Below are 22,442 nucleotides of genomic sequence, written 5' to 3' on the forward strand. Positions count from 1 at the left end.
TGGCTTTCTTGGGGAAATAAAGAACAGACACTAAAAGTAAATAAATAAACCACAATACAGTGCAATGCACGTACCGGATGGCAGGCAGTGGGCCTTTGTTATCACCAAGGAACACGGACACCACGGTCTTATTGCTGCCAACCACACTGGGGACTGGAGTGTGTCTTCCTTGGAACTTTCTGTAACTAAGCAGCATATCAAGACATCAGGGTACTGGAATAATAGGAGCAGACCTGGGCTCTCACCACCTCATCATTTGCTGAGCGACCTTGGCCGCCACTTCTGGGAGCTCCAGGCTCCTCATCTGTCAGCTGGGGACAACACGCCCAGTGTATGTGACCTCTGCCTCTGAGCACGACTGCATATAAAACAAACAAAAAGCAGAGAACATAGCACCCAGCCCACAGAGGTGGGCGTTCTGTAGGAAACAGGAGGCTCACGGATTTGCAGGAGGGAGTGAGCCTGCATCCGGCCTGGTGTGCCTCAGAGCCACCTTGGGTCCTTCACAGCAGGGTGGGTTTTTGAACCCCGTGTCATGGAGGAGGAAACCGAGGCCTAGGGAGAGGAGTGGCTCGAGGTCATACAGGGGGTGAGAGCACCATGACAGGGGGAACATCATCACGGGGGAGCATCATGATGAGGGGAGCACCATCAAAGGGGAGCATCATCATGGGGGAGCACCATGCTGGGGCAGGCAGCATGAATGAGGTTTCCTCCCAGCTCTGAGGTCCTTTTGGGAGATGCCAGAATTCAGCATAAAAGGATTCTCCTTGAGGCGGCGTCTGAACTACAGGCTCACGCTAGGGTCTGCCTCAGAGCCCCCGTGGCCAGGGATGAGCCAGAGCCCCCTCTGCCTGCTGGACTGCTGCAGACTCTCCAGCTCCTCCTCCCTCCTTTATCTGGGCTCTCCGGCTGCTTTGAAGGATTTTCAGATCAAAGTTGGAGCCACTCTCCTGGGTCTAATCCTGTTGCCTGTGACCTTGTTTCCTGAGTGTCCTTCACAAAGAAGGCCTTCAGCAAAGACTTTCTCCCTCGGCCCAGCACATGGTCCTCTCTTCTGAGAGCTTTCTGCCAGCCCTGGGGACGGACCCGGTAGCACAGAAGCGTTTCCGTGCAGGCCAGTGCCCAGGATACTCAGCCAGTATCCTGGAACGCGTTGAGATGCGCCACCTCCACACCCTCATCTCGCTTTCCGCTTCATCCTTTCCTTCTGAAACACCATCTCCCCTCTGCCTCCTAAGAGCTGGTGTCTTTTGTACTTTCCTGATCTGGGGAGAGGCCATCTCCGAGCCAAGGAAATGTTCTTCCTTCAGCTAAGAATGTAAGATCCAGGATCCATTAGCGAGTCGAGCACTGAGCCTCAAAATACTTGAAATCACTCAAGGGAAGCACAGTGCAATGGATCAGAGGGTCCAGGAGGGCTAGAGACACCAGCAGGGACCTAGCCGACGTGGCGGGGGTGCCAGAGCGCAGCTGGGCCTGGCTCTCCATGAGGCCAGGAGGAGCCTTCTCCACTGAGGTGGTGTTTGGAGACCCCTTGACAGCCCTGACCTCTTCTCCCAGGGAAATCTCTGCCTGCCCTTAGAAGCCTGGCCATCTTCCTCCCTCCTGTCTGTTATTTCCAGCATTTGGAGGGGCCACTTGCGGGCAGGGAGAAGAGGGACCTGGGATGGAAGGCTCTGTGTGCTCTTGAAAGGCATATGGAGCCGCTTGGCGTTTCTTTGCCAGTCTTCAACAGCTGGATGGGAGACCCGTCCTCCCTAAGAACCACACACGTGGGTGCACCGACACCCACCCATACACACTCTTTTCCCCAGCAGCTCAAGGTCCACCCAGGCCCACTGAAGCGAGACTGAAGAAGTTGCCTGATCACCCAGAGAGCTCTTTAAAACACCTACTCCCCGCCTCCATCCCTGAGACCTGGGGAGGCCATTCTGCTACCGACTGAGAATCCCACTGATGTGGGGTCCAGTGGTGCTGTTCGCTGGGCCAGGGGCAGCTTGGTGGAGAGGGCTTCCTGCCTGCCCCGGGGCGTGGGGTGTCAATCACGTAGGTCACCACTGGAGAGCAGAGCTAAGGCCAGGAGTGGGGGATGTGGAGGGATCAGAAGCCCTTCTGGGGTAGCATGGCACCTGGCAGAGCCCTCCTCCTCCCACGGCCACTGTGCCTTCTGGTTATTTCCATAGCCCTGTTTCTGGGCCACATTAGTCACCCACTGTAATGATTGCTTTGATGAGACCTACAAATGATTTCACATGATCCTTGTAAAAATAAATGGTGGTACAAGGCCCAGCCTGTCAGAAAGATGAAGCAGAAGAGAGCAAATCAAGGTCAGGCCAAGCTCAGGCCAAGCTCAGGCCTGATTAGACCTGGGGCCACAGGCTATGGTGGACCCCTTGCTTCCAAAAATTGAGAGGGCTTGTGCCTCCCTGTCTTCACGCTGGAGAAGAGAGTGTTGTCACCACTGCTCAGGCCTGGGCAGGACCCAGGCTTGTCAAACAGATCATTGGGATCCACCCCCGGAGCGTAGGTCAGCAGATCTGGAGTGGGCCTGGCCAGGGATCTGCTTTTTAAATAAGCTTCTGCTGGGGCGGGCTGCTGCTGGCCCAGGAGCCTGGCTCGAGAGACATCTAAAGTAATGTCAGAATGGCTGGGCGTCATTTTGACCAGGGACCACCCTGGGGCAATTCCAGGAAGGTGAGTTGCTCCCAGCCAGAACACAGGTACAGTGAGGCATTGCCACCTCACCCCTCCTGTTAGCCACAGAAATGCAAGTGGCTGGTGGTGCCACTTACAAAGTCACTCCAGCTGCATTTATCTGTGCTTGTCCCTTCCTCTGAAAACGTCAGTCAGGGCTCCTGTTGGAGAGGTTCATCTTTCTCCACCCTTTGCCAGGTGTTCAGTCCCGACAGGGGCCATGAGCAGTGCCCACTCGGCCTGAGCAGCCTCACCCTGCAGCAGGCTGGGCTGTGGTCTCACTGTGTCCCTCTCTCTTCTCTCTCCTCCCGACCCCTCCTTCCACGTCCTTTACCTCCACCCCCACCCCTACTTTCACCCCTACCCCCACCCCAAACAGTGCACTCCCAGAAACAGAACCGGCAGACCTGCGTCCGGAAGAGCCTCATCTGCGCCTTCGCCATGGCCTTCATCATCAGCGTCATGCTGATCGCAGCCAATCAGATCCTCCGGAGCGGCATGGAGTAGCCTCCCGCCAGCCTTCCTGCCGCCAGCTCACCGCGCATGTGCATGCCCGCGGGCGGACTCTTCCTGCGCTCCGCAGATCTGGACCTGTGGCTGATGCATTGATGGTACCCTTCAGGAAAGAGCCCCAGGTTGCAGGGCAACCGGGATTGCAAACCCACTCCATCTCCTTGGCAGGGACACACAAGGGCTGTCTTCAATGCTTTAATGGTTTTGTTTCCTAATGCAATAAATAGCCAGGAGTTCCGAGTTATTGCTTCAACCGCCAGTAGTGACTCTGGAGATAAACTTCATTCCTGTCTCGGAATTCCAGTGGCCATCCAGGTGTAACGGTGGCGGCGAGAGCTAGAGGAGAGAGGCGCGAGCCGTGGTCACCTCCATCCACACCCCCTTCTTCCAACCCAGGGCCCAGAGCCTCGGGCTGAGGTGGACCCTCAGCCCCAGGAGGCTGCCTTTTGAGTTGCTACAGAAGAGGGGACTTTCCACCTTGCCCTGGTTCCTCTCTCCACCCGTGGAGACCCCCCCAAGGCGTGAGGGGAAAGCCATTGACAGGGTGCAGCCCTAGCGGCCGCCGCTGCACCCCCCTGCTTCCGTTCCTACTGCCTTTCCTACAGGACGTGGGGAGAGCTGGGCGCTCTCATCGGTTTCCGTGGCACTTGGCCTTCTGTTCCTAGAGCCCACCCCGCACCAGCATTTTGGAATCTGCAGAGAGCCCTGATCCCAGCTTTGACGCCTGAGCTGAGAAAAAGAACCACGAATTACGGGCATCTCAACACCTGGACGTTCGGACAGGGACGGCTGCTTCCCGTGCAAGGCTCTCCTGGCCCCTTGTCCACGTAATCTCGTCCTCCCCCCCACACTCACCCCTGCTTCTTGGCAGGGGCAAGGCCAACACCGGGAGGGAAGAGAGGAGACTGGTGCAGAGGCCTCGCAGCCCCCACCCTCGGTGTCTGGCGTAGCAGCCCCTCCAGGTTCCCAGGCTAGACCCCTCTGTAGGTTCAGGTCACCTGCATCTTTCCTGTCCTCATCTTCAACTTGCTTCATTAAGTCTTCCCCAGCTAAAGAAGAGAAATCTGATCCTAAGCAGGATGATGGGCAGAGGGAGCCACGGACATCCTGGCTTTCAGACTCGCAACTAATTCACACGAACACGTTGGTGCGCTTGGCCACTGCAGCAGGCATTCACTCCTGCCTGCAGAGCACTTCTGCTGGGAAGGGACCTGACCCCAATGGTCAGGTGGGCACCCTCCCAGCCACCTCTGTCAGCTCCAGCTTGTGGTCAGAGTGGCCAGTGGCCCTGGACGTGCTGTCCCTGTGTATGTTTCCGGCTCAGGTCTGTATTTCTGTAATGCAATTGTCTGGCTCCAGGGCACCAGCTCCGGTCCCCTTCCCTCCAGGACTGGGGCAGGGTGTCCCCTCTCCCAAGGCAGGGGTGGGTGCTGTGGTGCCGCCCGTGTCCCCCGGGCCTTCCCTCTGCTTTCTCCCTGCTGCCTTCTTAGATGTGGAGCACCCAAGGTCTCCACTAGGGTCTTTGTCCGACTCAGCTCTGCACCGTGGGGCGGCTGTAGAAACCCTCGCACCGCGGAGAGCTGCACATTCACAATGAGCACAAGTCACACTAGGGTTTGAGCCATAGAAAGAGGGAGCAGATCTAAGCTCCCAGGAGCCCAGGGGGTGACGTCCTCGTCAAACTCCTTGGCATCTGGCACATCCAGGCCGGGCTAAGGGCAGCAGCCTGCTTGCCACTGCCCTGCCAAGCCCCGCCCCATGCCCACAGCACCCCTGCCTTTCTGTCCCTCCCCTTGGCTGAGGACTGCAGTCCCCTTAGGATACCACAGGTCCAAATGCTGAAGCTGATCCAACTTCCTCCATAGCTCCTTCCCAGGGCACTCCCCTCCCCAGCTGGGCATGGGCAGGAGGGCACTGCAGGTCTGGTAGGGACACCTTTCCCTATCTTTTGCTGATCTTGAAGCCCTAAAACACACCCTTCTGGGAACAGAGGCTGGACTAGGTAGGAACCTAGGGATGGTCCTCTGAGGACCCTACCCCATGAGAAGGGGTTGCATGGTGGCCTCCGAGGCTGGGTGGCTAGGTGGCACGCAGCAGGTCCTTTCCTGCCTCCCCTGGAGAGTGTCGACCTCAAGGGAGGCCGGGTTTGATTTTTTGGCAGGAGGTGAGATGCAGTACAAGACAAGCATCTAGAGCTGCTCTGGGGGGCACCAGCGCCTGTTCCCTGCAGAGCCCGAGCAACCTTTCCCTTAAAGGACCCCTTGCTCACTCTCAGGGGTCTGGAATCCAGCCAGAGAGAATCCAGGAGCATGTGTCCTGCTGGGTGTTGCTATGGGGAGGGGAGGGAGGGAAGCCAGCGTTCTCCTGACTGCCTGGAGGTCACCCTAGCACGCGGCACCGGGGCTGAGGGCTGTTGTGTGTGGAAGCCTCCTGAGCTAGTAGGCATTCCTTAGACTCTGGGGGCTCTAAGTTTGTCACCAGGACTTGAGCCCTCGCTGCTTTGCCTGGACGGTCTGTCTTAGTAGACCTGGACTAGCAGGCAGCCCCATTCCCAGCCCTGCTCACACAGTAGCTGTGCCAGGGCTCTGCTAGTCAGCCTCCTCATCACAGCAGCCATGGGGTTCACAGCTGAAGGTTCCAGAAGGTGCTGTCCCCTATGCCCCAGGAGGGCCCTGTGGGCCTCCACTGGAGGTGACCTCTACAGGAACTTCCTCTAGAGGAAAGAGCCACTATCCTGTAGGAGACGAGATGTAGGACTCAGGGACCAGGGCTGGTAGCCATGGGTGGCTGAACGCTCGGCAAACCCAGCTTGACTCATGCTGGCTACAAGAACGGGTGACCATCCTCCCCCACCCTCACCATGCAGATGACCATCAGGAAGGCTTTTTACCTATGAGAGAGAGAGAAGTGGACCTGGTCCCCTAGCCCCCAAAGAAACTGTCTCTCACCATTCCAGGTGCAGACAGAGCCCCCAACAGGATTCAGCATTGGAGCTGCTAGCAGTGGCTTCCAGAATGTGTGTGGGTCCCACGTGACTATCCGTAAGGAGAAGGAAAGGGGTGTCGCCATGGCAACCCTTGCATTCAGCCCAGAGTTTGCCATGGCACACAAAAATAGGGACTGTTTTCTTAAAGAACTCGTGTTCCACCTGATGGCAGCCTGGCTGCTTGTGTCCCCTATCCTGCCAGGAGGGAACACTGCCCTCCAAGAATCTGGGTGGTTCCTCTGCCTTTTCCTCTTGTGTTTGGACTTGTTCTTCCATTTACTCAGGAGAAAAGGAGCCACCCAGAAGCTGGTGGCAGCATCCCCTCCCCCACCTCTCCCCTCCACCCTGCCTCCCAGAGCAAGAATCCCTAAATCCAGGCAAAAATATCATCTGGAAGGAAAAAAATATATATTTTAAGCCTCCAATCTTGAAAAGCATCTGTTTGCCTGGTGAGAAGTTCTCCTGGCAGAACATGTGAACTGGAGTGAGCTGAGGTGGAGATGTGGTCTCAGGCATGCCCAGGGGCCACAGAGGTTCCTGGGTATTGCATGGCAGAGACCAAGTGGTGCCTGAGGGGTTGTCTTCCTCTTTACCTGCTCCTGTCTCCAGTGTCCCATGGTGAATGCTATCTCCTTGTCCAAAGCACCTCGTGGAAGATGGGCAGCTCATTTTGATAGGCGCGCTCCTCCCAGCACCCCTCCCCTGGATCACAGTGTGGTATGCTTCCCCTGAGAGCTGGGAGAGGAGAAGGTCATCTTATTCCAAATGCCTCCTGCTGGGCACAAGGCAGACTCAGGTCATAAGTCAAGGAGAATTTTGCACATTGTTCTTAACCTGAGCTAGAGGCCTCCCTGGGGTCATATGAGGACACAGCCAGAGGGTGGCCATGAGGCCCTCGAGGGCACTCCCTGGGCTGGGCTGGCCTGGCACTATGCCGCTGCTTGCCTGGGGGAGCTCCTCTTGGGCTGATGTCTGGCTCACCAACCTCAGAGGCTGCTGAGCACCGCTCCTCCCGACCAGAGCCCTCCAACCACACTGGGTCCCCCTACCGCAGGGTTGCTGTGCAGGCCCTGGCACTCATATTGCTGTTGCCCTGCTCCCCTGAGATGCAGAGAGGGTCTGGACCCTCCTTCCAGGGGGGTCCTTTTAGTACAAGGCCATGGTGTGGCGGACGAACTGAGATTATGCTTCTAGACTCGGGCTGCGTGATCCGCCTTCCCTGGAGAACATCTTCTGAAATGACCCCAGATCAGAAGGTTTCATGGGCCTCTTCGGCGATGCCCACAGGGCTGAGCCTTGCCATAGCCATCTCCCTCTCCACCGAGGGCTCAGCTCCCCGCCAGGGAAGAGTCCATCAGAAATAGAGGAGAATCATGATCCCGCAGCCGGGGTTTCAATTTCAATTATTTATAGTGATGGCAAAAGAGCGGTGGACCTGGTGCCCTTCAAAGCCTGTCCCCAGGATAATTTAGGTGTCAGAACTGCTCAGCATCACTCCATATTTACTTTGACCAAGTCACTCAGGGGACTGTCCTCGGCCACGTGGCCTTGGCACGACAGTTGGTTTGGAGGAGCAAGGGCAGTGTACCAGCCAGCTAAGCACTTTCCCTAATGTCCTGTGCTCTTTGCTGATGCACATAGTCATTTTAACAGGGATGGTTTCTCCTCGATATTGGTTTAGGTTCCTCTTTACATGGTCTCAAGGGACGTGGGAAAAAAAGTCTTTGAGGCAAAATTGTCTTGGTTCATTATGCCACCAATAATCAGGTGTATACAGTCTCAGGAAGACCATCCTCTGTTCCTGGACACCTGTGTGGTCCCCTGCACCTGCCCCTATGCTGGGTGACAGGCTGGCTTTCAAACCAGGCTTCTCACACTCTCCACAGTTGTTCAGGTGCAAAGGGGGTTGAGACTGGGATTGTCCAGGGTGGGAAAAGCAGGCTGAGGAAGGAACATTCTGGGAATGTGAAATTCAGTTGCGGTGCCGCCCTCTCCCCGGGCCTGAGAGAAGGGTTTTGAAGGCTCAGATGCTCTGAGCATTGTCCCTGAGTTCCTGGCCTACTTTGAGAACATATGGGGGATAGAGTGCCGTGTGGCTGCCCATCAGCCTGATCCAAATGACATGCCCTGTGCATTCAAGAGGAGGCTGGTGGTTCACCTTGCCGGGGAGGTCGCAGGCACCTGCCAAGCTCAGAACATGTCTTCCTGGACCCACTGGATGGTGGCCAGGAAGGCAGAAGCCCTGGAGAGGAGCCAGTACTGGCAGGTGGGAGACCAAGGAGACCGCCCCTCCCCCAGTAGCCAAGTGATTTGAGTGGCTGCTGTCCTTGGCCTCAGGTTCCTCATCTCTGAAGCCAGAAGACAGGCCACCCTGAAAAGTCCTCCCCTGGGGACATTCTACTTGATGTGAAAGGCAGGTGAGTGGCTGCTGCTGTGAGGGTCTTCCCAAGTCCATGAGGCCGCTGTGACAGAGCCTCCCGTGCGGTGTCTACTGTCTGTAAAGGAAGCAGCACCCCTGGTGGGTGCCACACAGGCGAGAGGTGCTGCGTGTCCCCTAAGGACGGGCTCTAGTCCTGCCCTTAGCAGGGTGAGAGCCATGGTTCCGTCTCCCCACCCCAGCTAGGTGAGCCTGGTGACTCGTGAGCAGTGGGGGGGGGGGGGCGAACAAAACCAGATTCCAAGAAAGGTCGCTCAGCTCTGCATCAGAGGCTGCCTCACTGAGGCTGTGGACATGGGGCATGATCTCCAGCCATTGTCCTTTCCTGTCCTTCAGGCCACTGGAGCACGTGATGGTGGTTTGTAGTTACCTGTAGTACTGCAGAAGGCAGTGTCGCAAGCCCTGGGGATTGTCAGGAAGTAGATCAGATCAACAGTCCTGGGGTCCATGCCTGCAGTGGTCCTGTGGCGGTAGCTGTGCACTGAGCTGGGAGCCTGCTGTGGCTGTGACCATCACGGGGACGCGTGGCAGGCCCCAGGAGCAGCAGCAGCAGGACCCTGAGGGTCTCTGGCCCTTCTGCCCTGTGCCAAGGTCTCCTCCCAAGATCCTGTCCCACATCCCACTTCCTGAAGCAGGAGGAGGTCCCAGCATTGTCCTCATGCCAAGCCCTGCTGTCCTTCCCCTGAGAGCCCAGACTGGCCCAGGAGGGATCCTCCTAGCTCCAGGCAGAAATGTGCAGAGCAGAGTCTCAGCTCTCCATGGAGAACCCAGAAATGGTCTCTTTTTTTTGTATGAAGATAAGGATTTATGGGTTCTGCAGTGGCTTCTTGGCGGGGTTTGATTCCTTCCCAGATTCTGAGTGCAGAAATGCTTTCTCCAAGGACTCACAGACAGTGCCCTGGGAGGGGGACCCCACCCAGAGGGTCTGGTGGGGCAGGGAGCAGGCAAATGCTCCTCTGTGGGTGGGGGTGGGGCCACAGGATCCCAAGGTCATTAGACTTGAGACACTAGTCGTTTATCAAAGCACAGTAGAGATGGCTGGCGCCCTGGCCACCAGCACGCTGGGCACAAGAGGAGCACAGAAGGACCAGGTGCGGGAGCCCGGAGCTCTGTGTCCAGAGGGCCTCTGAGACCGACGCCCGGATCGCAGCCTCCCCATTACCTCACCACAGTCCTTTGTTTCTTTTTTTATTCAGTGTTAGTCGATGGTTTCTGCTATCGAGTGATTAGTCAGCAGATTAGTCAAAAGAAGATCTTTATATAAAATGTAAATATTAATATAAATTAACTTGGCATGCAACTTATGGATCAAATGAAGTATATATTATTAATATGTTATCTAATTAGTGTATAAAGGAAAACTGACTGCCATATTTACCAGATGTTTTCTCTAACGAAACTTGTCTGTAAATATATAATCTGTATAAAAAGAGTCTAATTTACCATTATTTATGCAATAGAAAAAAAAAACAAATAAAAGTTTTTTTTTCTTTTGATGAGCGATTCAGTTCTTTATCTGTGCTTGGATTTGCAAATGGGTCATGAGAGTTGTTCCTGTGGCCCTGAAGGGCCGCCAGATCTGTTCGGATGAGGGTTCAGTGCCACCAAGAAGCAGCAGGTAAGCAGCAACTGGGGAGGGGCCCCTTTTGTGGAGGAGCTTTGAAGAGGAATGATTGACAAGGGGGAAATCAGCTGCCCCGGAGCATATGGTGAGACTGGGCACGGTCTCCGGGCTGGGAACAGAGGCCAGCATCAAGAAGACTTTGCAGACACTGGAGCAAATGGCATCTTCCTCTTGGGATTCATTTGCCAAATTCCTCCCGACATTAGCATTCGGGCTCTGCAGGGCTTCCACTTAAGCCTTTGGAATTTTTAATGCTATTTGAGCTTCTTGAAGACAGAAAGGGACACTGCTCCCTTGTATAGATAAGGAAACCAAGGGCACCTACAAGTGAAGAAGTGGCCTTAACCAGGTTTTCAACAGGTCTTATCCTTAGTTCACACTCTGAGATCTCCCGGGTCCACTATGGTCCCCTGCTTTCAAGGTTGCTTTATATATACCTCCTGCTGCGGTCAGGATCTGGGGCATCCCTCAAGGCTGGCACACTGAAGGCTCGGTTCCCGGGCAGCAGTGTTCAGGAGCTTTTGGGAGGTGACTGGCTCTGAGCTCCTCAGGGGGTAATGTGGGATGGTGTTGTTGGAAGGTGGTGGACCCTGTGGGTGGCGGGATCTAGTTGAAGAGGGTGGCTCCGTGGGAGTGAGTGATTGGAGGCGTTTCCCTTGGTCACACCCTTCGGCCAGGATGCTCTCCTCACTTCAGGCCCAGGAGCAGCTGAGCCAGCCGGCCACCTACTGCAAGCTCTGAAACCGTGAGCCAGAACCAGTCTCGCTCCCTCTGAGTTGATTTTCCCAGGTATCTTGTCCCAGTGATGAAGATGAACACATCTCCTCGGGGGCAGCTTCGGAGGTGGAATCACTCAGCATTTGTTATTGTTTAAAAGTTCTAAAATTAGAGTGTTCTAGGCTTAAAGCGCATTTTTCTTTATGTTTTTCTCTCTGTTAACAGGGGCGTCTGGTGAATCCCGGTGAGATAATGACTTAGATTTTATCCTCTCTGATCTACATTTTAAGACTTTTTATTATAACTGAATACTTACTTGGCCATGAATATTCATTGTCCTGGGATACTTATCCCAGGAGTTTCCTGCATAACAAACAGCTCACTGGGGACAGATAACAAAGCTCAGGGTCCCTGACCCCCACACAGAGCCAGTGACAATGTAGCCTGAAGACTCAAACTGGAATTAATATCCATGGAGAAAGAAAGAGCCCCCGGGTGGAAATACACCCTGGAGTCCCGGTGGGGTTTTCAGTACTGGAAGGGGATGTATTTCAAAGCTTCTCTTTCAGACAAATATTTGTCCGTGGCTAGCCATGTGCACGGTTAGATGGCCATACCAGTGACATCTTCCGCCTCATCTGCAGGGTCCACTTGAAGCAAAGAGCGTGGCTAGAGGACCCAAGGATCGGTACCTGGGCTGCCACAGGTCCTGAGGCCACGTTCCAGGCCTGTCTCGTGTACCCTGGTCTTACTGGCCAACACACCTGGGCTTCCCTCACTGGGCAATGCTCTGAGCAGAGGAGACAGCTCAGCTCCAGTGTCCCTGGCTTTCACCCCCCAGGTCCTGGCATCCGGAACTGGGGGCTATGTGGCACCCTGTGACCCAAAGCCTCTCCTGGCCTGGGTGGTCTTCTGCCATCAGTCATAGAGCTCTGTCCACTCCTGGACAGGATCCTGCTCTCATTTCTGAGTCTCCTAGGGCCAGGGAGAAAGTTGTGGGTGCTAATTATAGGAAGTTCCAGGGCTGTGCCCCAGGGCCGGGTGGCACAGAGCCACCTTGGCTCTTGTACCTTTCTCCTCCTCCCCTGCCCGTCTTTCTTCTCTACTTTCAAGGGAGTTGGGAGTTGGCTGAGCCCCCAAGACCTCTCCCGGGTGGGGGTTCCCAGCCCATGGGAGCTGCCTTTTAAAAAAGCCCACTTCAGTCCCTTCCCCAAATATCTCCTTCTTCTGGGATGATTCCCTCAGCCTGGGACGCAGGCGCGAGGGGTGCTCAGAGCCCAGCAGTGATTCTCAAGGCCGATGGGGCTAAGAACAGGCAGTGAGCACCTCCTCTTCCCAGCTGGGATGGTTTCTGGGGAGACAGACCTGTCCTCTGAGCAAACAGACTCCAGGAGTGATCCCTGCACTGTTTCCTGGACTGGCTAGTGCACAGTCTAAGCCATCAATCAGAAATCTGGGGTGGGTACAGTGATACCCCCGCCCCCCGGTTGGTCCTGGTGCACCTCCAGTTTGAGAACCAAAGGCCGGAGCAGTTTTCTCCAAGTGATGACTTCAGAGTTCACACACGATACGGCCACTATTGGAATCACGGGCTGCTTGGTAAACATGGAGAAGCCGGGGGCTCCCCCCAGACCTACTGCACTAGGACCTCAGAGGACGGGAGAGCTGGGAGTCACTTGAGGACGTCCCCTGGGGATCAGGGAGGAGGAATATGAACTCAGCACCCGCCTGAGGTAGGAGGGCTGGGATCAGAACCTCGCCATTCCCTGGGTGGACGCTCGCAAACCTCCCAGCTCCTCCACCTCAGCAAGTATCACCTGCCAGCCTGTGCAGGCCACCATCACCTGCAGCTGTAGCCCACCTTCCTGACACACAGCAGCAGAGTCCCAGGAGGGGCTTCGGGGGCCCTGGCCTTCCCTTCCAGGGGCGGCTGCTGGCTCACGATGGGAAGCTCCCAAACCACCTTCCCTTCTGCCCCTCCAGGGTCAAAGCCTGGCTTCCCTGGGGAGCAAAGGGAGGGAGATGACTCTCCTCTTCTTCCCCAAGGTCAACCTAGACACAGGCACAGAGAAGGTGTGTGCTGTAAGGCATGGAGTTTATGTCAACAAAGCTTTCATTGAAAGTGAGCACACACAGGCTTGGAATCCCAGCGACTGGGGAGGCTGAGGCAGAAGAATTGCAAGTTGGAGGCCAGTCTCAGCCATTTAGTGAGCCCCTAAGAAACATAGCAAGACCCTGTCTCAGAATAAATATAAAGGGCTGGGGATGTGGCTCAGTGGTCAAGTGTCCAAATGTAGCCTCAAAATAGGAAAAACAGCAAGAATTCCCATGAGACGCCAGATGCCTGGGCCTCCTGAGTGTGGGGCAGGGCAGCTGCAGGCTCCCCGTTTCTCCCCAGGGGCCTCAGAGAGAACGCCCTGGCTTTAGTCCATTTTCTGTTGCTGTAACAGAAAAGCTGAGGCTGTGTAAATTATTAAGAAAAGAGGTTTATTTAGCTCACAGTTCTGGAGCCCAGGAGACTAGGGCTAGCATCTACTCAGCCACTGGCCTTGTGCTGCCCCAGGCATGGAGGAAAGGTGGGAGGCAGTCTATGTGGAAGAGACCCATGTTGTGGGAGGAACGAGAGAGGAAGAAGAGAAGCTGATCCAATTTGTGACAATTCTGCTCTCTGGTGACAGCCCTGCTCTGCGGTGATAATCCTGCTCTCCCGGAGCTGCGCCAGCCCTCGTGAAGCAGAATCCCCATTGGCCTAGCCCCTCCTCAGTCCCCATCACCTTGCAGCACCAGGCACCTGCAGTTGAACCTGCCCTTAAGGCCGATTGGCTGGGTCATGTGGGCGGAGCCAAAAGAATCCCCCAATGAGCAGCTCAGTGGTCTGAAAGGGCGAGGAAACAGCCCAATGAGCGTCACCATAGAGGAGCCAATCAGCTGGAAGTTTGCTGGGGCCCTGCTGCCAGTGTCCTCGCCACTGGCCGGGCACACCAGGCACGGCCACCCTCCTGACAAGGACCTTGCGGGAGCTTCCTGCAGCCCGGCTCTCCAGGCCTCTCAGAGGAGGATCCTGCTGGCCTTCTGTCTGGCCTCCATGGTCCAGGGTCTTCATGGGTGGGTGCTTCTAGTCTACCTGCTACCCTCCACCAGCTGTCAAGGACGGAGTGTCCGTCTAGTGAGGCGGTGTGGGCACTGGGAGTGTCCATGGTGCCATGGTGTAAGGGAAGATACAGCACCGTGCTGCTGAGGTGGGCCCAGCACAGCCTCCATCTGGGACGTCGATGGACAGACAGCCTGGACCAGTGGCCGATCTGGGCTTCCCCAGCATTCAGTAGCTCACCCTGCCCATTAGTGTTCCTAGCTCTGGGCCCTGCTGGGCACAGGAGGGTGCTCCCACATGGAGCCCTGTGGGTCAGGAGGGTGCTCCCAGCACGGGGCCCTGCTGGGCACAGGTGGGCACTTGATAAATGTTTGCTAAATAAATAAATAAACCCAGAAGCCTCGCAATGCCCAAGTACAGAATCCCCCACTGGCCCAGGGTCCTGGGCTCTCCCTCTCACCGCCACACACTTCCTCTCCCATCTCCACCCTGAGTCACCAGGTTATGCAGGAGCACTGTGCTTGAGTGTCTGTATTTTGGCTCCTCTGGCAGGTGAGGCTCGCCCCAGCCCCTGTGATGAGCCAGGCTGAGAGGTGGTCTCTCAGGTGCTCCTAGAGGGGTCCACCGGCCGGGTCAGGGCTGGGTCCTCTGGCTGAGACAGTCCCCACCCTCCCTGTAAGCCCGGTGCCCGTCCCCTGCTGGGCCTGAGGTCTTCCTGGCCTCAGCGCGTCCCTCCCAGGCTGGGCTGGGTGAGCCCTGCCAAGGTCCCACACAGCTCCCTCCTCACACGTAAATATCCACAGAAAGGAGATTCACCTTGAGAATTGGCCACACCAACATGGAGGCCAGAGAGTCCAAGATCTGCTGCCCGCCACCTGGAGGCCAGTGGCACAATTCCAGTCTGCTTTCAAAGACCCGAAGACAGGGGAGTTGATGGCTCAAGTCTCCCCATGAGGACCAGAGAGGCTAAGGTGAGGGGCGTGAGCTCGGCCTGGGCGGGAGCTAAGGGACAGGGGCCACGTGCTGCTGCTGTTGACCTCAGTGGACTGCACGGTGCTCACCCACAGTGGAGAGAGCAGTTGGCTCCCCTGAATCCACCAATCCAAATGCTAATTCCAAAACAACCTCCAGACAGACCCCCAAATCATGCTTGATCCGGACACCCCCTGGCCTAGTCGGATTATGCATAGAATTCAGCAGGACAGACAGCCAGACACAGACAGCTCCTGGGGACAGGAAGTGTACTCCCAGCTGAGGCCCAGGGGCATGGCACACGTGGCTAACGACTTCACATTAATCCAGGGAGAAACGATTCGGGTTGGAACTCAAAACCTGAGAGTGGAGCCAAGGGAAGAGGACAGACCCAGGAGAGTCGGAGGGTCAGGGGACCTGGCGACTGGCTGGGGCTGTGGCTTGGTGGGAGGAGAGGTCCAGCACATATCTAGGCTTCTGGTTTGAACAGATGGGGACTTTGAGTGTAGGTTAGCTCCTGACTTTGGGGCCTGCGGGTGCCTCAGGTACGCAGCTAGAGAGAGCTGGCTGGGCTGACCAAGTGGCTTTGGTGCAGAAAAGCAACTGGCCAGATGCTCCGCCTGCCCTCTGGACGCTGGGGGAAAGGGCCGCAAAGGAATGGCCAGCCCTGTCCCTCCACTTCTTCCTCCTCCTCCCCCTTGTGGCACAAGGGAGAGCTGCAGCCTGTTGTGGGAAGTCTGTGCTGTGGCCACAATAGCCCTGGGAGCTGCGCACCTGGGCTCCGTGTGGCTGCCTGGTGCAGACTCACTGTGTCCCTTTCATCGGGGGCACCTCTGCACAGGGTGGCCAGTAACTCGGCCACAGCCTTCCACTGACCACACACACAGTGTGGACTCTGACCTCAGTTCTGGCCTCAGCTGGGTGGCTTAGCAGGTTCATTGCCAAACACGGGTTTTCTAAGTGACTTCCTGGAAACCTGAGGGCTGGAGTCCAGGTGGACCCTCGGGTTCTCTTCTGTCACTTGACTGTCCCTGTGATTTCTAGAAAACCTCGCTGCTCCCTGCAGCAACCTCTGCCCACTGCTGGTTTGGATGGGGGACAGTGGCAGGGTAATTAATCAGTCCCAGGTGGACGCCCACAAGGGGAGAGCCTGAGAAGGACCAAGCCAAGACCCACATCATCCAGGGAACGTTCTTTGTGGCTTCAGAATAAAATATGCTTTCAGCTTCCTTCCAGAGATGAAAAAAAGCAGAATCTCGTCAGTGAGTGGCTGTGGTGAGCTCGAGGCCTGAGATGGTCTGAGCGCCCAGCCGTGCTGCCAGTGTCCTCGCCATGCTCAAACACAACTGCAGGAGGCCACACTAACAGACCCGAGGGTCAGCCGCTCCACTTGTCCATACGGAAGCCCTCAGGGCAACGCGATTCGAGATCAGAGGCCCTCCCGCCACAGCGGGCATCGGGCTCACGCTGGCTTTGGTTTCCCAGGATTCTAGCTGAGCTACAAGAGATCCCCGTACCCCTGGGGTCAGTACCTGGCCCTTCCCTCCATGAAGCATGGAGGGACAGCTACCCCAGGGAACCATCTGTTCCCTACCAGGGGTCACTTTCTCCCTGTCGGTGATGTAAAGGCTACTGGAAAAGACAAAGCAATGTGAAAAGAAGGCCTCATGTCCTCTCCCATGTCCACTGATGCCGCGGTCTGGCTGGGCACCACACGAGCTCTTCAGCAATTCCCTCAGAGCCCAACTACCACCACCGGCTCTTCAGGTGAGCACCTCAACCGGCACTCTTCCCGCCCTTGAGGCCGATTGGCTGGGTCGTGTGGGCGGAGCCAAAAGAATCCCCCAATGAGCAGCTCCGTGGTCTGAAAGGGTGGGGAAATAGCCCAATGAGCGTCACCGCAAAGGAGCCAATCGCTGGAAGTTTGCTGGGGCCGCTGTAAGCCAATAAGCTGGAAGTTTGCTGGGGCCGCTTCAGCTGTGGCTCTCAACATCTCCCCCTCTCTGTTTAATTAAACAACAAGCATGTGGCTTAGGTTGTCCAATACTACATATGGTCCTTACCCATCATCGGATGAGCTGACCTCAAGGCGTCAGCCTCCTGTCTTAGGTTGGTACTATTGCAATTGGATCTTACCCGTCATTGACTACCAGTCCAGCATACAGCCTCACCTGTGGGTAGGCCTTTGTACCAGTGTGGGGGTGAGGTTCTTTGCCTCACCTCTGTTGGCCCCCAAATTTTAGCTGAATGACCATCACAAGCAGAAGGGAGGAGGATACACCAAGCCAATTGACGGCTCCCTGGAAAAATTGTACCACCGATTACACCATTAGCACTACCACCAACAGATGGTTCACAATGCAAACAAGTGATAGATAGTCCAGGCAAGTTCTGCAAGCAGTTCAGTGATAGCTATTGCAGAAGCTGTAGTTTGGTTTTATCTTTGTCTTCACTGGCACTGGGAAGAAGATAGGAATTCTGGCAATAATGGCTAAAGAAAAAATTATGTAACATTCCAGCAGGCACTAAAAGAAAACAATTTTCTAAACAATTTACATTATCCTGAACAGAATTATTAAATATAATGAAAAGGAAAGGTGAAAGTAAACAAACAGATCTGTTATCCTCCTTTTTTGTTCACATATTAAAACAATCCTCAACAGCTGTTTACCCAATTTAAATTAAACCATTTAAGTCACGTGAATAAGAAAAAAAATATTTGGATCCATTTTTTCATGAGCACTCATCATATATGATATACGGACATACGCACATACAAACATACAACACAAAACACAAGTGTGCACACATAATACATACAACACATAACATAATAGTAAAGGCCTTGTAACTTTTTACACGTGAAATCTCCATTACAATGTTTAAAAACTCCATAGTCAAAAAATAGAACTGATCAGCAAAACATTAACCTAGGTCTGAATGAGCTCAAAAAACAAAATAGAACTTCATGATGTGGGAAAGGGCAATAATAAAATAGATATTGAAAAAAGCATCCTGGTTTCATTAGCCTCCAGGTGTGGGAGACCACTGTCGCAGATGTAAGGATAGCCAAACTGGAGTTCTGGATATCAGCTGTTATGGATTTGAGCCAAATCATCTTCTTTTTGGTCTGTAGAAATTGCTTTAGTTAATCTCTCTGGAATCCAAATCGGCTGCTGTTCTCCCTGTGGAAACACACCAACGGACCTCCGACTCCAGACAATCACTGGGTCAGGAACTTTCCATTGTCCTGTTAGAATATCCTTCCAAAGTACCTTGGGCTTATGTACATTTTTTGGACACATATGCCTTTCCGCAGCACTAAGCCCTGATGAATCCAAATTTTAAAAATTTAGAGTAAAAAGGGTTATTTTAAGTTTATCTTTGGGGGATATATACCCCTTCCCAATTCCCTCTTTTTGCTTTAATAAGTACATTTTAATAGTTTGATGAGCTCTTTCAACTATGCCTTGTCCCTGTGGATTGTATGGGATTCCTGTTATATGAGTAATACCAAATGATGAGCAAAATTGTTTAAAAGAGGCAGAAGTATAACCAGGACCGTTATCAGTTTTTAACTGTTTAGGAACACCCACAGTGGCAAAATTTTGTAAGCAATGAGCTATAACATCTTTGGTTTTTTCTCCGGCATGAAGGGAACCCATCAAAAATCCAGAAGAAGTATCAACTGTAACATGTAAATATTTTAATTTTCCAAATTCTGGCAAGTGTGTGACGTCCATCTGCCAAATATGGTTAGGTATCAGTCCTCTAGGATTGACTCCAAGATTAACTTGTGGTAAAAAGGTCACACAATTTTGACATTGTTTTATTATATGCCTGGCTTATTCCTTAGTTATTTAAAAATGCTTTTGTAAAGTATTAGCATTAACATGAAACCTTTTATGAAAATTTGTAGCTTCTTCTAATGTAGAGAAAATATGTACGTCATGTGTAGTTTTATCTGCTAAATCATTGCCCAAACTAAGGGTTCCAGGCAATCCTGTATGTGCCCTAATATGTCCTATAAAGAATGGATCTTTTCTGTCCCATATTAGACTTTGTATAGTGGAAAACAAAGAAAAAGCAGTAGAGGAAGGGGAAATCCTACCAGCATCTTCAAGGGAATTAATAGCATTAACTATATATTGACTATCAGAAAATAAATTAAATACAGAATCTTTGAACATCACAAAAGCTTGTAAAACTGCATTAAGCTCTACCTTTTGAGCTGATTGTTTGGGTACTAAAAATGTAAAAGTTTGATCAGGGGTAACTACGGCTGCTGTACCATTATTAGACCCATCAGTGAATATATTTGGAGCATTCATGATAGGTGTTTTCCTTGTCATTTTAGGAAAAACTACAGGATGCTTAGACCAAAAAGACAACAAAGGATTCGATGGCAAATGATTATCAAATGAAACATTAGATTTACACATGATTAATGCCCAAGTATTTAACTCGTTAGCTAACTCATCAATTTGATCCATAGTATATGGAGTAATAATTTTATTGGGAGAAATTCCAAACACTCCCTTTGCTGCTCTTATTCCTTTGAGTATTAATTGTCCTACAGCCTCAGGATACCTAGTAAGAATAGTGTTAGGAGAATAAGATAAATGTATCCACAATAATGGACCTTCTTGCCAAAATACTCCTGTAGGAATATTTTTTGTTGGTAGTACAATAAATAATAAAGGCAAACTTATATCAATTCTATCTAGATGCATATTTTCCATATATGTTTCAATAATTTTTAATGCCTTTCTAGCTTTAGGAGTTAACATTCGGGGTGAATTTGGATCTGATGGACCCTTTAGAATATCAAATAAAGGTACCAACTCTCCTGTTGGTATGCCTAGATAAGGCCTTATCCAATTTATGTCTCCCAATAACTTTTGAAAATCGTTGAGTGATTTGAGTTGATCTACTCGTATTTGAATTTTCGGTGGACGGACCATGGTTGAGGATAATAGAACTCCTAAATAATTAATTGGAAAATTTAATTGTACTTTATCTATTCCTATCTCTAGATTATAATTTTTTAATAAGTTCGTAAGTGTGGCATAACATTCCAGCAATATGTTTTTATCTTTATGTGCTAATAATACATCATCCATATAGTGAAATATTTTTAGTTCAGGATTTTGATTTCTAAGTGGCTGGATTGCTTTATTAACATAGATTTGACACATAGTTGGACTGTTAGCCATTCCTTGAGGGAGTACTTTCCACTCATATCTCTCATCAGGACCTTCATGATTTAATGCAGGGATAGTAAATGCAAAACGTGGACTATCCTCAGGATGAATTGGAATCGAAAAAAAACAATCTTGAATATCTATGGCTAAAACATGCCACGTTTTTGGTAAAGCAGACAATTGAGGAATCCCTGATTGAGCAGGTCCCATAATAACCATCTCATTATTAATGGCTCTTAAATCTTGCAATAATCTCCATTTACCCGATTTCTTTTTGATGACAAAAATGGGAGTATTATGGGGAGATACGGAAGGTTGTAAATGTCCTTCCGCTAATTGTTGTTTGACCAGATCATGGGCTACTTGTATCTTTTCTTTAGTCAAGGGCCACTGAGGAACCCACACTGGTCTTTCTGATTTCCAAGTAATTTTGATTGTCTCAGTGGCCCTTTCTGAAAATCTGACCCATGTCTGTCTGTTCCTTGATCTAATTGAATTGGTGCTGCTAAACCTTGTTCTTGTTTTCCTAATCTTTTTTCTTTCTTAACACCTTGTCTAGCCCTAGTAGTGGGCGCATTAGAATTGATGTTATTTGTTAACATCAAACCTAGTTGATCCAGGATATCTCGTCCCCATAAATTAATAGGAAGGTGATCCAAAACATATGGCTGTATAGTTCCTTCACATCCTTCAGGATCCTTCCAATCTAATACCATAGAACTTCTATGGGGATTAGTCGCCACTCCTAGGCCTCGAAGCGTTTGAGTGGCTTGTTGTAATGGCCAATGTTTTGGCCATTCTCGACGAGATATGATGCTAAGGTCAGCACCTGTGTCCAGCAGCCCATTAAATTCATGACCCTGAATATTTAGTTTTAGCATCGGGCGAGAATCTAAATTTAAAGACAACATAGCCCAATCTACACCTGTGGAGCCTAATCCCTTAGAACCTCTTTCTACATTATGACTAGAGAACTTATTATGTAGGCTGGGTATTATTAACAACTGTGCTATTCTATCTCCAGGTGAAATTACTGATATACCTCCTGGAGAACTAGCTATAATTTTTATTTCCCCTACATAATCGGGATCAATTACCCCAGGACTTATCATAAGTCCTTTTAATGTAGACGAACTACGTCCCAATAATAAGCCTACTGTTCCTTGGGGAAGAGGTCCTTTTACTCCTGTAGGAATGATTTGAACTCCCATCTCTGGAGTTAATACTGCTCTGGCAGAGGCGCAGATGTCCAACCCTGCGCTCCCTCGGGTTTGTCTGATGAGGGATTTAATGGACAATGTGTCCTGGGCACCACCCTGATGGTGTTGCTGGGTTCCTCCACTGCCCCGTATATTTGTGGTTGTGGGCCCCGGAGCATTGGGCCCCTCAGTCCGTTTTTTGGCAATGAAGCCTGATGCCTTTCTCCACGATATCGTGGGTAAATACCTGATCCTTGTCCGTTTTTTGATAACGGAGTACCTTCTATGGTGGTTTGAGAACGGCATTCATTAGCCCAATGTCTCCCTCTACGGCATCGTGGGCAAATACCCGGTATTCTATTCCTTTGATTTCTAGTTTTGTTAAAACCTCCTCTTATAGGGCAACTCCTTTTAAAATGTCCTGTTTGTTCACAATTATAGCATGTTTCTGGCCTGGCATCTAAAGCCTGTTGTACTGCAGCTGCCAAGACTTGCCCTTGTTCATTAATATCTCTACATAATTTAATATATGTATTTAAGCCTTCATGTCTCCATGGTCTAATAACCTCTCTGCAGCAACGATTCGCTTGGTCATAAGCAAGTTGTTTTATTAATGGCATTGCTTGATCTGTATCCCCCAAAATTTTGGCGGCTGTTTGAATAAGCCTATCTACAAAGTCAGCGTAAGGTTCATTAGGTCTCTGTATTACCTTAGATAGCTGACCTTGTGAATCTCCATGTCCTTGTAAAGTCTTCCATGCCCTAACTGCATCTGCAGCAATTTGTGCATATATAGCAGGATCATATTCAATTTGTTGCCGTTGACCCTCATAAGGTCCTTTTCCTAAAAGCATATCTAGATTTCTTTGAGGGTAACCGGCTGCTGCATTTTGCCTAGCTGTCTCCGTGCAAAATTCCTCATTGGCAACTTTCCATAACAAATATTGTCCTCCATTTAGCACAGATTTACACATGCTAGCCCAATCTGCTGGCGTCATGTCC

The 22,442-nt window shown here is 51.9% G+C and overlaps 1 protein-coding gene across 1 annotated transcript in view; it reads left to right on the forward strand.

Moving 5' to 3' along the window:
- Positions 1-3,212, forward strand: part of CALN1 (calneuron 1) — a 311,621-nt gene extending 308,409 nt beyond the window's left edge. The window contains exon 6 of the mRNA XM_081296845.1: positions 3,077-3,212. Coding sequence (XP_081152971.1) covers positions 3,077-3,204 — 128 coding nt within the window. The 3' untranslated portion in view covers positions 3,205-3,212. The remainder of the gene's footprint in view (positions 1-3,076) is intronic.
- The last annotated feature ends 19,230 nt before the right edge of the window (positions 3,213-22,442 follow it).

This window comes from Spermophilus citellus (genome assembly GCF_964194105.1).
Source record: "Spermophilus citellus genome assembly, chromosome: 6".
NCBI lineage: Eukaryota > Metazoa > Chordata > Mammalia > Rodentia > Sciuridae > Spermophilus > Spermophilus citellus.